Here is a 17,709-nt window from a genome sequence, read left to right on the forward strand (position 1 = left end):
AACGATAATGAATACGTGCTGGCCCTCACGTACACGTGCGACCGGCGGCTGAGAGTGTGCGCGGTAAGCGTCGAACGGATGCGAAATTATTGCCAGGATCGCATTCGAGTCCCTGTCACGTACGCGCTGCATCCGCGTGTGCGAAAGGTCGCGAACAAAAGTACCGCAAACGATATTTACCGAAAGGTAATAATTAATAAATGCGCTGCCGCTTCCAGGTTCATGATTCGTATCGCGAGCTCCTCGATTCTTCGCGGATCAACCGACGATAATCTCGATCCCGTTGAAAGGCCGTTTTTTAAATACGATGATATTATCTAATCAAATATTCCGCTTTGCATATGCACACACTCTGCGATCGCAAAGTAAACGGCGAAAAAAAAAAAAATTATAAAGAAAAAGAAAATTCTTTCGAGATTATCAATGCAATTATTCCAGCGCGGCATAAATATTGATGTGTCTGTATGATCGAGTAAGTTTATGGAATGCGATAATCGTTAAGAAAAATATCTTCGAGATTTCCGTTCTGTTTCTTTTTTTTTTTTGCTTTATTTTATAAATAGATAAACACATTTACTTTACGCGTATTTGCATGTCGAGAGCTTTTCACGAGTAGGAAAGAAAAATAAGACTGTCGCACGTCTGATTAGCAAAGTATATATGACTTTAGATTGCACTGTTCTATAATTATTCGCCTTTGAAAAGAGAAATAAAATGATAATTAATGCATAGATATCATATTGCTGCTGGATAAACAGAACTGGAGAATTTTTTTTATCTTCTGTAGAAAAAGAATACTTATATTTCGATTCGGAATAACGGCCAAATTATAATCGCTTGAGTAGGTTCGAAGGGAAACCATGTATTTTCACCGATTCCATGTTTTGCGGTTAAAATATTGGCCGAAAAAAAACGAAAATGGCGTGTTGAAAAAAAATGCAGCGATCAAGAGGGCAAAGCCCACATTCGATTTTGTAACGGCGAGAAGGAGGAGGAAGTGCCTAGGAGAAAGTAAGCCGCCGAAAGTTTCGTTTTCACGTCTGGCCCGGTCCTAAAGCGACCGGTTCTGATCCGATCGCGGAACGCTGTTTTAAGCAGAATTGCGAAACTCGCGATTATCTCGAGATTGGAAATCGAGATCGGAAATTGATTAACATTCACGTTGACTTCAACACTTTGAATATCGATTAAGTCGTTTTCATATTATTAGAATGGAGAAAAATAATATTTAACCAAGACAAAGAGCGAATTGTGAAATGTCGGATATCGTGCTCCAATAAATCAATGCCACAATCTGCTCTCATTCTCCTCCTAATACGAATTAGAGATGCGAGTGAAAGGGTCCAGGATCAACAGGTTGCTGCTCGTTTCAGTTCCCGAGCGACCTTTAGCCGGAAAGCTGCGGCATCTTTGCTCGCATTAAGATCTCTCAAACCGACAGAATGTTGAGTCTATTTCACGCGCGCAAAGTAATGGAAAAGATTTTTCGATACAAGTCAAATCGATAAGATAAATCGAAACAAGCGGAGAAAATAATTACGTGCCATCAATTTAGCGATCAATTATTCGATGGAGAATAATTGCAATTCGACCAAGTAAAAATTTCTTTAAACTCGCAATCAATCAACTCTAAAATAGCAACTGCATTAGATCGCCATTTAAAATTCTTAATAACAATTACGACATAATAAATCATAATTTAATAATAAAAAAAAAATGCCAGACAAATATTTGACGGATCTTTCCAAAGGAAAGAAAGAAAGAGAAGCGAAACGCGGAAGAGAGGGAATGAGAGAGAGAGAGAGAGAGGACTAAAAACGAGGTAAGAGACACAAAAAGAAGTTACGGCGAGCGAAGAGGAGAAAGGAATCCTTCCGTGACTCGCGAGAGTCCGCAGGTCTCTCTCGTGGTTTCCGCGTTCGCACAACAGGCATCGCGTCTACCAGACCGGTTTTGGTGATTCAGAGCCTCGTGCCTTCACTACGTAACTTATGTAGAGCCCTCCCGCACTCTCTTTTTTTCTCTCCTCGTACCGTGCGACCGAAAGAGGAATAACTGCGCGATCAGCATGATCGGTCGATAAACATAACTTTAAACAAGTATAAAAGAGTAGCGAAAAATCATATTTTTTAGACGTTTATAAAAATTCCACGTTTCACCAGCGAGAGAGAACCTTATTAAGCGATGTTGAAAGAATATCATTTCGAAGAAAGTTGGCAAATATTTCTAATAATAAATAAAATTATTTTATGGCATCTCCCGATGGAATCTAAATCTTCATAGCTAGATAAATATATATATATATCGTAATTAAAAAGATACGGTATTTATATGTATAAAAAAACCCTCGTGAGAACACACCTTTCGTTTCATCGTTTTCTTTTTTCGGTCCACCTCACCTATCTTTTTTCTTACTTCTTATTTATCTCTCTTTATCATCATCTTTCATCGAAGCAGCTCAACTACGACCAACTTCCGCGTACGTCGGAGGTAGAACAGAGATGGCGGTGATCCTTTTTGGATCCTGCCCACGGATGCCGGGCCCTGATGGCCCTGACCTAAAGTGAGATACGCTTTCGCGGGTTATAATGGCCGCCACGGAATATCCCTGTCTTCGCTCGAAACATTAAAGAATATTAACGACTGCATTTTATTCAAATTAAAAGGATTCCTTCTCGATTTCATTACGAAATAAATCTTGAAGATAAATGATAAATGAAAATATAAAACTCACCTTGTTGCATCAAATTAGACATTCGAGTGTCTTGTAAATTAGCCGCTAGCATACATTTTATAATGTTCATAATTTAGCTAATCTTGTTATGAAAATAATGTTAAAATGGAATGTGGGTGTTTTGTAATAATAAAAAATGATATAAGTAAATTACATAACTAATTAAATAAGTAAAATGAAATAAGTAATTTTTTTCTCTATTTGCATCTGCGAGAAAAGCCCGAGGACAAGTAATTGACGGTTAGTAAATCGACCGTTTTCATTCTGTACGCAGTGTCATACTTTCTGTAACGTATTTCAATTAGCTGATTTGTGAAATTAATGATTAACCGTATACGCTCGTGCTTTGCTAAGTAAAATTGAAAGTGCCAAAATGCCATAGGGTCGACACGAGGAGCGTTTCGATTTTATAGAGAGAAGCGCATTTATTTGGAGGGGAAAATAAATACGCGACCTCCCTTCTCCTCCACCTCCTGCCTCTCTTAGTAGTTGTACACAATACGGATGAGGATGACGTCAAAGCTTTAAAGACAATATCGGCACATAAATGTTTGTCTACTGTTGAATAAGCGTGTTTCGAGACACGAATGTCCTCAACTTTTCAAGCAATGCTCTCGTAGCTTGAAAACTTCGGAAGGAAGACCGAAGAAATAACATGGAAAAAAACGATACAGCCGACTTACATATTTAAAAACGATCGGAGCGTGATAATTAAATTCGTCAAAGGCCCGACGAGTCGGAGCGTAGCGACAGAATCGAGAGTAAAAGCTCCCGTGTTGTTCTTCCGCAAACCCGGAGCTAGGCGTATTGAGATAGAGAGAGAGAGAGAGAGAGAGAGAGAAAGAAGCGATAAAATAAGTAGAGACGGAAGGAAAGCCATAGACGCGAAGTGAAAAAGTGCGGCGCGATCAGCCGGAGCGCAGCAGGCGAGCAGGCCAGATAGATAGACGGAGAGGACGGTGGCGTTCTCCAAGCGAGAAGAGAAGGAGGACTAGGCGGCCTGGATCCTAGAGGCTGGACGGAACAGGGACGTTGATAGACCGGGCTCTCGCCAGGGAAAGAGAGACACCGTCGGTCGTTGGCAAAGCGGAGAAGAGGAAGAGATCGCGGCAACGCGAACGCGCACGGCGATGTGCGCGCTCGCGCTTTTGCGCGCCGAGAGGGGGGGCAGGTTTCAGATGCGTAGTGGGAGGTGGGGGCGGGAAAAAGCGGATGTTGGGGCGGTGGAAGGCGAGACGGAGCATCGGCGGGTATGACAAAGAGGAAAGGAGACTCTCCAGCGGCGAAACGGCGTGGCGCCTGCGACTCCAGTGTCTTTCCGGACGCCACACGTTCGGGACACGCACGCGAGTTTCCCTCTCCCTTTCTCTCTCTCTTCTTCTCTAGCCTTCTCCTCTCACCCTTTTTCTCTCCCTCCTTGTATACGATCCTCTCGCTCTGTCTTCCCCCCTCTCTCTCTCTCCCCCTCCCTCCCTCTCTCTCTCTCTCTCTCTCTCTCTCTCTCTCTCTCTCTCTCTCTCTTTCTCTGACGTCTCGTCCGGACGCCCGACTTCTCTCTATCTTCCTCACTACGTCTTTCCTCGTGCTGTCTCTCCGCGCTCACCTCCAGGACGACGTCGAAGCACGTCGTGCCCTGCCTCCTCTCGCCGGGCACGGAGCGGGGACCAATAGGAGCGCCGCTTCCGGCAACGACGACGCTCCAATCGGCATACGGCGCCGACGGATAGACGCTGACGAGCGGCGATTTTGACAGTCGACACTGTGCTACTCTCGGCGCTCGCGGTTTAATCGGCGCACTGGGACTTACTAGTACATTCCTGTGACTCGACTCGACCTCGACTCGACTCGACTCGACTCGGGTCTGGGATTCGGGAATCGGAGCAGTGCCCTCCGGAGCAGGGACCCTATCGGTCGTCATCTCGCGTGCTCGCGGAAGTGTTTCTTCTTTCTCTATCCATTGGAAATATTGGATTTTTTCGGTGAATTACGCGATCCCGTTTCTTGTTTCGGACCTATACTGGTGAGTGCAATAAGGAAGATTCTTTCGCGCGTCGATTCTCTCTCGACGGGGGAACGGCGAGGAGATCGATAACAATCGCGAAATCGTGATCGAAGAAACGGAGAGATTTATTTCGAGAATTCGCGAGAATAATTTAATCGAGCAAACGCAGACCGATCGCGTCCGATCGGGACCGAAATTAAAATAAGATAGACATTTAAAAATATTTCTCGCCTTCGATGTTTGGAAATAAATCGTAGATCTACCGCGATTCAACGCGCCTCGTTCCTAAAGTCGAATCTATTCGGTAACGGGCCTCGGTGAACAATCGATCACCAACCAACCCTCCCCCCCTCCCCCCTCCGGATCAATTAAATTCTTTCGCCGAAAGACACCGAATATCGTCTCGCATTGCGTGAATATCTCCCAGCCAGTGGAGCGTCGTTCGCTCCGATACGAGTGAAAGGAACATCTCGTCGTTATCCGCGCTGGACATCGCGGCCGCGGTGGAGGATAGAGGTGGGGGGTGGGGGGAACGGGGGGTACCGCGGGAATAATTAGATGCGCGCGTGAGGTAATCGGATGAGCTGCGCGATGGAGTATCAACAATTGGCGCCGCCGCCGGTACCAGCTGGGGTGGTGCTGCACCCCCAGACGCACCATCCTCCCCAATCTCAGCATCAGCAGCAGCCGGTGCAGCCGCCGCAGCATCCGCACATCGTGGTAGCGCCGGCTCATCAACAGCAGTCCCAGCAACCACCGCCGCCATCTCTGCCGCCGGCCTCGCACGGCCACCAGGTGCATCCGCTACCGCCCATTCACGATGACAGCACGAGTTCCAGGTGGTCCCAGTACCAGCACTTGTGGAGGCAGCATCATGTTTATATGAACGGTAGGCATGCCGCTGATGCGACACGAAATTAGACAGATACGGTCTTCGAAGAGCTTTCAAAGATAGATCGATGGATAAAAATCTATCGATAGTATATAAATATTTATCCATCATCTATCGAGATAGATTTTATCCTGCTAATCGTACGTACGGATGGAAGCTGAACGTGAATTTTATAGCTAACGACTATAAATCAAACAGTATACTGCACGTAAAGTGCTTGGAAAATTGGCTATACAACTAGTGGCCGTAGAGAGGGAGAAGTCGTCGTTCAGTAGAGAAACGCCCACCTGTTGCTTACATTAGCCAGCCTACATTCGATCTGCAACTACCGCAGCACACGTTAATCAACCGACTATACGTTTATTAAACATTATACGCATAAACATAACGCGTGTTCATTTATTCGCGATGAAAATTTCACGTTAGAAAAAAATAATATAGCATTGCGACGAAAGTAGATTTTTGGAACATTCGACATCTCTTTAAAAAAAACATGTTATATTATGTATGGTACGTGCGTGTGTGTAAGGCAAGAGGAGGTGTGCGTCCGATGTTTGTGAATGATTAGTCGAAAGAACAAACTTGTATACAAAATATTAATTAATATATATAATTAATTTCTTTTATTTTTATTTATTTATTTATTTATTTATTTCTTTTTTTTAATGATGGTTGTCTAAAATATACTGCAAGAAACTGTTTACCGATTGTCGACATAGGATTGTCGTTGAAAAATATTTGCATCATTTATCGCGAAACATATCTGTTAACTAGGCGGGTCGAGTTAATCGAACATGGAGCTTGAATGAATCATCCGTCTCCATGTATGTAGACGTGTGAATTCACCTATGCACCTATCCTAGTTACGGCCGATTCGACTCAAGGCTCTTTGCATTTGCATCCTCCCACGTCCTCAGCTCGTTTCGCTTCTGCTCGCGTTCGCGCTCTTTTTCTTTCCCTCGTCCATTCATCGTCTCCTTTTGTTGCGCGGGTAGAGAGAATTTCCGTGGAAAAAAACTATTATTGTATCATTTATTTGCGTATATTCTCAAGCCATGCTGAATTAAAACAAAACGTGTGTTCTATTCTCTATTATTATTCTCTTTCCTTACGTATACGTACATATATACTTTGTTCTCTATTCACTTCTATACATCTATTATATTTTAAACAGCAAGTGTAACAAATTTACTCGCACAAACAGATTAAATATTTATTCACAGTGCGAAAAGATAAAAATTAGTCACTACTACTTGTCGTTTACATGCTCTTTAGTATCGTGAACATTTCGGAAAATACTCGTTACGAAATTTATGAAAGCGTCTCTATCGATGTCAAATATTTTCTCGGCAATTTCTATAGCTTTTTATGGCTAATAAAATTTTGCCAGAAACGTTGACAAGAGTTAAAGAGTTATCTTCCGCGAGATGAAAGCAAGACTAAATGAATGAAAGTGACATTTCACTTCGTTAAATTGCGAGTTCGCGCTTTGATCAAGAATTTCCTGCATAAACTCTCATCGTAATTTCGCATTATCGAATAGCCGCACATCGAGCGTGATGTTTTGCAAGACGCACGCTGAATATTAATGACACGAGGAAATTCTATAGTACTGTAACAGAGATGCGAACAGGCCTCTTCATACTTTCTTCTTTATCGATTTCATTCACGTTCTCTCTCCTGGCTCTCTAATTTACTATTATCAGTCATTAATATACAACATTTGTGGAAAAATTAAATTTTCGTGACAAAATAAAAAAATAAAAAAAAAACGATAAATTTACATAATCAAATATTTAATCTGATAAGTAAGTTTTTCCGACGCGAATTATTAATTAAAAAAATATAAAATGTAAGATAGAAAATATAAAATTAAATCCTGTGTGTGTAATGAAAGAGAAAACCGATTTATGTAGATTATCTTTTTCTAAAACTTTTGTCAATTTATATTCACGAATTAATGAACGAGATAGCTTTTGATTGAATGACTATCGGAATGGCGATACTGTCGGTGTCCGCGAGTTGTATTGTCATCGTGCACAATAGATTAGAATCGTGTTTTAGGATGCACAATACAAGGGATGGGTCAGCCTAGCCTCTCGTAGTCCTAAAGTATCACATATTAGTGATCGTAGGCCCGACAAACCCACAACCCTACACCAATTTAAAATTACGCTTTTTGCGAGGTCCACGGTAGTTTTATATCGAATCGTGCTACTATTTACACGCTATAATATGTAGTGTGTCATAAGAGATATAAGAGGAAGATATTTTAAAGATCCATTTAAAAATTCGGAACAAGAAAAAAGAAGATGTAACCAAGAGTGATTTCGCATTTTCGAATTAGTAAAAGGTAGAAAAGGATTGCAAATCCGAAAAATGTCCAGAGTTTGCAAAAACGTATTAAATAATTGAAGATTAGATATATTTTCAAATTTTGCACGTAAAATCATGATTTAAAAAAAAATTAAATTTTATCTGTATTACGGGGGTAATTCTTGCAAGTATCGGTTAATATCGTGTTAACGTTCCTGATCGAAATTTTCAATTATAATTTCGTTATCATTATTGATTGATCGTTCGTGTTTACGCACAAAGCGCAAACTCTAGCATTGTGTTACAAATTGATATTAAAAATTATCGAGAGTAGAAAAGTTGGCTATATCGTGACGTAAATCTAGTCGATATCGAAACGCATCTCCGGCTAACGAGATGAAGTTTCCGACTTAACTCGCTGGCCGACCTACGACCTCGGGATATCGTTGCCGGACCTTGATGACGTTACATTCTTGATCGAAATTAAGAATCGCGATAGACTCAATTTTTTGAATATGAAGAGAAATAGATATATTTGTCATGTCGTTGAACGAGAGAAAAGTAGAGATACTCGCCGCGAAAAGATACTCTTGTCACTCTATACATGTATATATACATACTATTTATACAATATAATATAATTATAAACGATCTAAGATGCGACCGTAAAAGTGCATACTCTCCGTATTTTCTTTAGGCATAAAGTTGCGACCTTATGCACAAAGTCCGTTATACTGATTTATAAACACGCATATCATTAAACGCGTGATCTTCAATAAGACGAGCGAAACTATACATATGTCATATAACTATATATATATATATACACCAGCGAACAATAGTACGTTGCAAAGTGCATCTGGAGCACGAGTACATTCGCGTGTTCTGTCTTTTAAAGAAAGCCGATTCGCGAAATCCGATTTCGCCGGACGACCTCGCCATCGTCTACAAACGATTATTTGGATTACTCGTCCAACACTCACCCTGATCCTTGAGAAGCTTCGATGAATCTTTGAAGGCAGTTGAGGAGATCCTGCAAGAAACATTATTCATTAATTAGAACCTCCAATAATTGAAAGATGATTATATCGAGAGATAATTGGATACATAAAAATGTATACGTAATATTTATCTAGTTATTTATATATACGAAGCATATGAAAACTTTCTTCCTCAGTTCTTTTATTACATAATCGCGAATCAACGACATAGCGATAGTCAAGTGCATACTTGTTCTAACAATAATTGACTAATAGCTAACAACTGACGAATCGCTCTTATCTTTAGGTAAGTTTCGTTTGCAAAGCGGTAAATTAAGTCAGGCTATACATATGCTAAATCGATGGAATTGCGTCAGAGAATAAATTCTACAATATATATTTATAAAAAGATATTGGACGCGGATGTTTAATGAACGTGACAATTTTTTATCGACGAGTATAATTGTTATTAATTATTAATTCCTAATTGTTTCTACCGCGAATAGACGGAAAACGACCTTCGATAAGCCCGTGATCGGCCAAGCATTAATTATAGCTAGGCCAATAAATTCCACTGGCGCCTTATGCCGGTGCCGAGATGAATTTTTCGAGGGGCAGAGAAAGCGCATTGCGCAAAGCGCTTTCAATCGCTCGCGCAACAATGTTGCGATTACTCGCGAGAAATTCAAGCCTAAAAACTCCGACTTATTCATGTATCGCGATATTTACGCGATAAAATCTTGAAATCCCAGGTATCCGGTTACTTAGATTTCCGATAATCGACGCGTGTAGTTATCTCATATAGTTCGCCTCTATCGCGCTATCAGCTGATAATTGTCTGACAATTTATTACGACACACCGTCATACATTTTTTACAAACATTAATAAATCTAAAAGTTTCAATAATATAAAGTACTTGGAATATTATTTACGCGATTATTGATGTATCCTCGATTTAACATAATTTATGTCAGACGCGTATTTTTTATTATTATTATTATTTTTTTTTTTTTTTTCGAAATATGCGAGTACATCGTTCAAACGAAACTTGAAGCGGAGAGCGCGCTTGAAATCTCATGAAACTTCACAAATTACAGTTGCACGTGTGCATATCGACTGTAATTTAGCATCGATGATAAAGGCAGTATGTAAATCGGCTCTTTTGCTATCGGACGACCCGACGGCATGATAGCACGAGTCTCCTCCGAGACCCTGACGATAAACTTTTCTCTTTCTACAGTCGGATTCAACGCATGTAATGCCGACATGTCATTTACATCCATTAGCATTCTGTTGCAGCGTACAAGCTCGAAGAAAGCAGTAGAATCGTAATCGCAATGATCATAATTCGAATGCTCGTGCTCGTCTATCGATGCAAAATACGCTAAATCCCGTTATTATTCAAGCATCCAAGGTTATTTCGCCGACTAGGTCAGCAAGGCCACGGTTAAAGGCTGTCTTTCGATAGTTATCACTCGTATCAGCTCGAAACGTGCAATCGAACTATTGACACATATAAATCTTTTTATACGCGCAAAAAATATATATATATATATATACAATATATTCTCGATAAAAGATTACAATAAAATTTGTGTTATACTGAAAAAAGATATCAAATGTCCGATTGTGCTTTATCTCTTTTTCAACATTATTTAATCAACGTTTTGCTAAACGACTTTGCTTTAGCTTTCGTCGTTCGTCAGATCTGACGTTTGAAAATCTCGACGGGAAACATAATCCCGCGATAGCAATTTTCGCCCTTATGTCGTTTCGCGTAAGGTAGGAAAAGTCTTTCGATCTCGCTCGTCAAGTCGCGCGAATCTACAACGCCGTGGAAAAGCCGGCTGTTCGGCCTCAAACCCGGAAGAGACAGCTGGCGTTGCGCGCGCGCACGCACGCACGATTCTCGACTACGTCCGTCATCGTTGCGTCGTCGTCACCGTCGTCGGCGTTGTCGACTGACGTCGAGTTGCGCAGGTTGTCGGTGAAAGTAATCACGTGCCATTCCTATAGACACCTTCGTGCTTTCAGCTAGCGGTTCTCGTTACTGTCCGTAAAAAGTTTTGTCGCGGATAAGACAAATTGCATTGATTTTGAAAGAACTGAAAAACTATATAAATGGTAACTTGGTGCTTTAAATAATTTTATCTACAAGAATATAAAATACTTTTTTTAGTAATTTTTCCTAAATTAATTTATAGATGAGAATATATTATTTATATAAATGTATACATAATATGTGCGGTAGATAAATAAGAATGAAAAGTTTTACGTTAAAATTAAAATTAAAAATGTGTGCATTATATTAAAATTTTATGCTAAAATTATTTTCTCTATGCATAATAAAATAAGTCGCGAAAGCGAAATCGTCAAAAAAGTTTTTCAAACTTCCTAGATACGTAAGAGCACGCAGGACAACCGGTTTTGCTGCTGTGATCGACGTAAAGATATACTAGCTTCTGTAGCAGAGCAAGACGAAAAAAATGACCACTTGATGGCGATCGGCTCTTGGAATTGAAGAACATTTTACGATAGCGGTCAAAGAATCTTCCCGACAACGAAAAAATGTCTAATGATTAAAGAAAAACAACTAATAGCTCGATATCAATATCGCGATAAATTTACGCGCCGTAAAAATACGTCGCTCTATGAATGCAAAATCTGCTGATTCGGCATAAAATCGTCACGAAATTGCTTAGTATCTTCTAATGACAAACTTCATTAAAAAAAAAAAAAATTTCTTTTTAGTTATCATTTATGTAGAAAATAAGATTTGCTCTAATATCTTCGCAAATGATATTTAAATATGTAAAACGCGTTGAACTTACGAAGGAATAATTTCATATTATACAATTTTGTTCAGGCTGTATAATTAAATAATCTATGTCCGTGAGTAATATAAATAAAAATGTCTTTAAAAGATTATAATTTAAATAATGTAAAAATTATCGTATATCACGCTCGCGCATGCATATCGTTGATATATAATTACGCAAAATAATGCGAAATTACACGCGATATATTGATGAATATTAATTTGAGATTTACTTTTCCTGTCTTTATACGACATAAAAATGCGAAATTTAATTTTATTAACCGGCCGACATCATCACGATCGCGAAATATCGGTCGGCGTAAAAACGGCGTTCAACCTGCTCGAGTTAGAACTAGTTGCCGGCGTACTTCATAAATCAATGATAAATTCTCGGCCGAGTTCCAAGGTTTTATGGCATATATATATGGCATGTTCCGCATGTCAGTCTCGACAAATGTTAATGCCACAAATAATGTTTATATGCTATAACAGCACACGCGTTGTGTCGTAATGTATAAAAATTTAACGGAAATAATTAATCTTCGAGATTAGCATCGGCGAAGAGAAAATCAATCGAATTAAAATACCTGGTGAATCGTAAATTAATGTAAAAATTTTGAACCGTGAAATCTTCTTTAATTCGAGAAAAGATCTGTGTGAATTTCAAACTCCGTGATTATTTGTGAAAGTTGAGAGCTTCGTTCGACTGTGCAGCGTATAATTCTCCACATTCTTACAATAAAAACGAATGTAATGAAAATGTAGCGGCAAATGTATAGTAGCTATATATTGCGAAAGATTGCGTATATAGCTTCGTCGCCATTAATCCGCTGGTTTTTCTTTCGCGCGACGTTAATCAACAGGAGAGGAAATCTACCGCTAATTCTTGGCTATTATCGTTATTACAGGCTGTCTTACTTAGGCTGTTGTGCGCATTCTTTCTAAAGTCGCGGCGAGAACCGGAAGATACTACGTTTCGCGATACGTCATAACCGGACAAACGAGATAGCGAAAAAATGAATTCAATAAATTCACCGCACGCATGTGTGCACGCGTACAGGTGTACATATAATGCATACTTGTGCACGTATTATTAAGTGCTATTATCTGAACTTTCTTTAAAAAAATCTTCAACAAAACGAAATGGAAACGCTAAAACGCAAAAGACCATCCAAATGGTAGCGTATTTCATGCTAAACAGAAGCATATTAGTTGCTTAATCTTTTCATTTTCATCTTGTATATAAATAGAGTATTGGATTAATTGGTAAAAATTATTTATATATATACATATATATAATAATTTATATATAATAATAATAATAATTTGTATATATATATATATATATATATTTAATATTGGATTAATCCGTAAAAATATTTTTCGGAAAAACTCTATATAATTTAAGAAACAGATTTCTCGAGCGACGAAAGTTAAATTTACAATGAGAAGAGAAGGGTTTACTCTCGCACGAGAACCCTTCCTTCTTTCGATAACGCCATGTTCGAAAAGTAATTTAAAGACGAGTTTCTCTTTTCGCACCGGAAAAAGGAACAAATAAAGAACAAGAGAGAGAATGAGTCGCGCTGTTTACGAGAGAAAGGCGAACCGTCAGAGGGACATACATATATGTGCGTGTTCGCATGAGACATATGCCCGCGGATATACGCAATCGTTCCTGCGTCTCCGTTATTTTTCGGTGAAAGTGAAAGTCACGCGGCACGCGACTTCCTACTTCGATCAAGCTCGCTAGACAGATAATTCGCGATGCGACAAGATCTTTCAAAGGCTATAAAACATTTTAGAAAAAGATCGTCGCTAGCCACTCGTTAAGACTTGTCGTGAATCGAGCTTCTGATGTCTCGATAAATGAGAGAAGTCTTATTTCCCAGATTATTTCAAGCGGATTTTCCATCTTTGTTGAAAAAATTTTCAATATTTTTTTGGCGCATTTAATGTATCGTTAAATGCATTATTATTATTATTATTATTATATTTAATACATTTGTTCTGAAAGCCACACAATCCTTTACTTGTTTCAATTAACATAGTTAAACGATATATTTATTCAGTAATCTATTTATCATCGCTTTTTATGGTTAGCAAAAATAATATATATAATAAAATTACGATTATAATTCTTGAAATTTAAAAATGGAAATAATTATATATCGAGTGCGGCGTCAAACGATTAACGACAACCGGGAGCTATTTAAGTTAATGAAGAAGAGAACTAACTCTCTCTATTTCTCGAAGAATCCAGAAATGTAAATGATGTTTAAGAACTCCACGCGTATAACAACAGTCGAAATCGAGGATAGAGTGCGTTCACTGAAAGCATGGCCAAGACTTTCCACTTTCCGAATGTCACGATCATTGCTTAAATCGAAAAACTGCAATGCGAAACACCTCGAAGAAATACGTTTAATAACGTTATTCTCTAACTAAATTATCACTATAATGGCTATAAGATTGAAATAATCATTTCGTTTATTATATTGTTCAGTTTTGGTAGCACTACGAAAAAAATTGCGGTTATCGTATCCCGCTATTATATCTATTTATTTACAAAATGAAACACGGATATCAACAACGAGATAATTTTCCGTGTTCCAGATCTTACACTATCCTGCTTCTCCATCTAATCGGTTTTTTTTTTTTTTTTGCGTTTACTTGACTCTGGCAATTAACGAAGAAATGCACACGATCGAGCACAGCTGTTTGCGCAGCTTTATATCCAGCGGTATGGAATAGCAGATGGAAAGAGTTGGAAAAGTTAATCTTTCATTGCCGGCAAGTCTCGCGAAACATGTTCGGTTTTTTTCTTTTTTTTTTTTTTGTAGCTTAATAAACCGACAATTTTATTCTCGATAAACAAGCTGCGTTATACGAATCTCTGTTTCACTCGTGCATTTGCCATACATATTTTATGCGCGTATCGTTTTTCGCTTGATTTCAAGCGAGTCTTCTCTATCGATGAAAAATTTGTCAAGTTTGATGAAGTTACGTCTCTTAGCGAGCCGTCGTCAAAACTTTTACCCCGTACGCGAGATGTGTATTCGAGACGCCGTTATGCAGGGCTGACATTTGGATGGCCTCCTTTCTCCAAGTGGCACGTGGGCTCGTACTTTTCGGCACAGCAATGAGAAAGTTGTTGTCCGTTAGATATGCTGACCCGTTGCCAACGATACGTATGGGTCCACGCTCTTGTGAAATCCCTTTTTTTCTGATACAATCCCGGAACTACATATCTCAAGAGTATTCGGTGTGAGAAAACTTTTTCGTAAAAAAAAAAAAAAACCTTACTAAGAGACAGTATTTCTAATATACAATACATTCCGATGATTTTATTTCGACGATTTGTTCGCGATAAAAAAATTGGTTTTTTTTTTTGTATAGCGATTTGTGAAAGAAATCCGGATGCATCTAACATCGTTAAGAAAACTATAAAATAAAAAAAATATATTTTAAAATGTTATCGAATAATTCTTCACGACTCGTCCAATTATTCTAAAGTATCCACTAATTCCCTCATTTTAATGAATAAATAATACGAATCTCGTCGCGGGATGGTTTGATCGAAGCGAAGGAGGAAAGACTCCGAGGGAAGACTATCGAAGGAAATAATTGGCATATCTTAATTATCCGCCTTGTACGGGATTCCCTCAATTAAAGGTGTCTCGTGACGAGCGAATCGAATCAATTAAAATCGACCTTATAAAGCACTGATATCACCTCGATCTCGCCGTATCCTCTATCCAGTAAAAGAAACAGTAATTGTCAATTATTGTCGTAATAAATTGCGTATTCTGGTGGAGCGCTAGGTGAGATAAGAGGTCGATTATTGAGCAAAAGGTAATTATTGCGAGCGACAGGATACGTCTTGAAAACGATCGGCACAACAATAAGAAAATATACTCGGCCCTCCTTGCAATGACACAGCGAGTTCCATTCGTTTGTATAAAGATAAAAATATCTCGATTTTCAGACAAATCGATATCAATATTTCGCATAATTATTAAAGTAGAAACGGAAATCCTACGCGGGTACGAATTAGAAATGAACGGCTCTACGCCGGGCAACAGGTGAGAATATATGTTACGCTTTTTTCGTAAACACAAAATCAATTACTACTTATCGCGCTCGTGCGCAATAAAATATATGCGTAATTAACACGAGAGTGTTATTCAACGCTTCCTCCTTTCCCTTTTTCCGGTTGACGCATTTTTTTCTCGTCGCTTCAACGCGGCAAAAGGTTGAGGAGAGAAGCGGGATGCGGCCTTGACACGGCATGAAAATAATAAAAGTTGGCAGAATAAACGTGGATGTGCGATACACGCACATTAGCCGGCAGCAGCTGTTAGGAATTAATTTTAGATTAGACGGTCGGCGGGTGCCTGACTAGGTCAACTTCGTTCGAGTCAACGAGCGTCGTAAATGCATCGGGTCTTTCTACCAGAGGGTTAAAGTAAAACCACTCATAGATTCTTTTCGCGATCGCTTCGAAAAAGAAGCCAAATTACATTTGAGTCTGACGTATAATGTCGCATTCGAGTTTGCGATACTATTCGCGTTTAATGTATAAATTTTCAGTTTGTGAAAATTAAGTTTAATCGTCATAATGTTATTTATGTCATTAATTGATTTCATTAAATGACAAGCTTTAAATTTTTAATGAGTTCAGAATGAAATTCGTATCGCGCTCGCTCTGACATGTGCTTTATTAGACGTCAACTCTATGCTTTCTAGATCCATATAGATAGCACGCCATATTTACGGGTTACACATGGCATATGCGTGCGCCACAAACACGCATCAAGTGGCAAACTCGACTCGTTTCCGTGAGTTTTACACGCGTGAGAAAGGGAAAAAAAGAAACGTTCTACCGCGAGTAGGGGCAGACAAGCACAGAAGAAGGAAAGACTTGGTAAAACTCTTCCTGGCCTGTACCCCCTTTCGCTCGTTCCTTTCGACTTCTCTTTCTCTTTTCCTCGTTCTTTAATAAACCTGTGCCCACCTCCTGTTCCGCTACGAGCGCGGATTTCTCTTTCATCCTTGTACAATCTGATTTCTCTGAGCATACGCACAAGCATACGTTTATATTACGCACAAACAGATCGATAAATTCGCCACGTAAAGCATTCTGTTGACGATATCTCTAAATATTTTCAAAAAAAAAAAGAAAAAAAAAACGCGGCTTGATTGATTCTATCTCGGCTTTAATAGCGTCAGATATATTTTACATAAAAAGTTTCTCTATTTAAAATACATTTGCAAAAACTACCTGGCGGTTGGCTCGATAAACTGCAAGAGACAAACGGTTTTACAATGGAAGAAAATTTTACAAGAAATTTTTCGCGATAACTCACTCGACATAAATGTAGTGTGTAACAATGTTCCGCACGAATTGGTCTTTAGCGTTTGTCCACGTTCATTACGGTCTCTTTGGTCTCTTAGTGAATTAAAGCGAACATGTTAGTTTTCTCACTTTAGTTGGTTGTCGACGAGACGCGAACTTGAGAATGACAAGAATAGAACAAGATGAATCAAATAGAGATTCTATGAATTTATAGTTCTTCAAAACTTGCTAGTAAAATAGTATATGTAAAAATAATAAACATTTATATATATATATATATAATAATAATAAAAATAAAAAAAATTTACAATTAAAATATCGTGCCGTTTAAGGCAATAGAAGGTGTAAATTTCTTACTACGCAATTAATCATGCAAAAATATCGCGTTGCGACCGTCAAACGGGTCTCCTTCTGTCCACGTACACGATACAATGCTCCGAGCTCTTGTCATAGCACTATTCGCGAAGCGGTGATCTGGCTTGCCAGCAAGTGAAAGTTGCTCGAGCCACTTTCCCCTCTAGGGAACCGAGCGATCGCTCAGCTGGCTTCCGGGCTGCGAGAGAAGTCGCGATAAATGCCAGAGATCCACCGCCCTGAATCGGCGACA

General features: G+C 39.1%; 1 protein-coding gene across 5 annotated transcripts in view; it reads left to right on the forward strand.

Moving 5' to 3' along the window:
* Nucleotides 1–17,709, forward strand: part of LOC138932919 (thyrotroph embryonic factor) — a 47,386-nt gene that overhangs the window by 9,066 nt on the left and 20,611 nt on the right. For 2 of the 5 annotated variants that reach the window (XM_070295244.1, XM_070295246.1), the window contains exon 1: nucleotides 3,974–5,625. The exons of 1 other annotated variant lie outside the window; for it this stretch is intronic. In XM_070295244.1, coding sequence (XP_070151345.1) covers nucleotides 5,316–5,625 — 310 coding nt within the window. In that variant the 5' untranslated portion in view covers nucleotides 3,974–5,315. Of the gene's footprint in view, nucleotides 1–3,973; nucleotides 5,626–17,709 lie in introns of those variants that run through there. 2 more of the 5 variants (XM_070295265.1, XM_070295255.1) reach the window with 2 other exon arrangements.

Source organism: Polyergus mexicanus, unplaced genomic scaffold (assembly GCF_030449975.1).
Source record: "Polyergus mexicanus isolate NDT 795.1 unplaced genomic scaffold, iyPolMexi1.0 SCAF_1, whole genome shotgun sequence".
In the NCBI taxonomy this organism is placed as follows: Eukaryota; Metazoa; Arthropoda; class Insecta; order Hymenoptera; family Formicidae; genus Polyergus; species Polyergus mexicanus.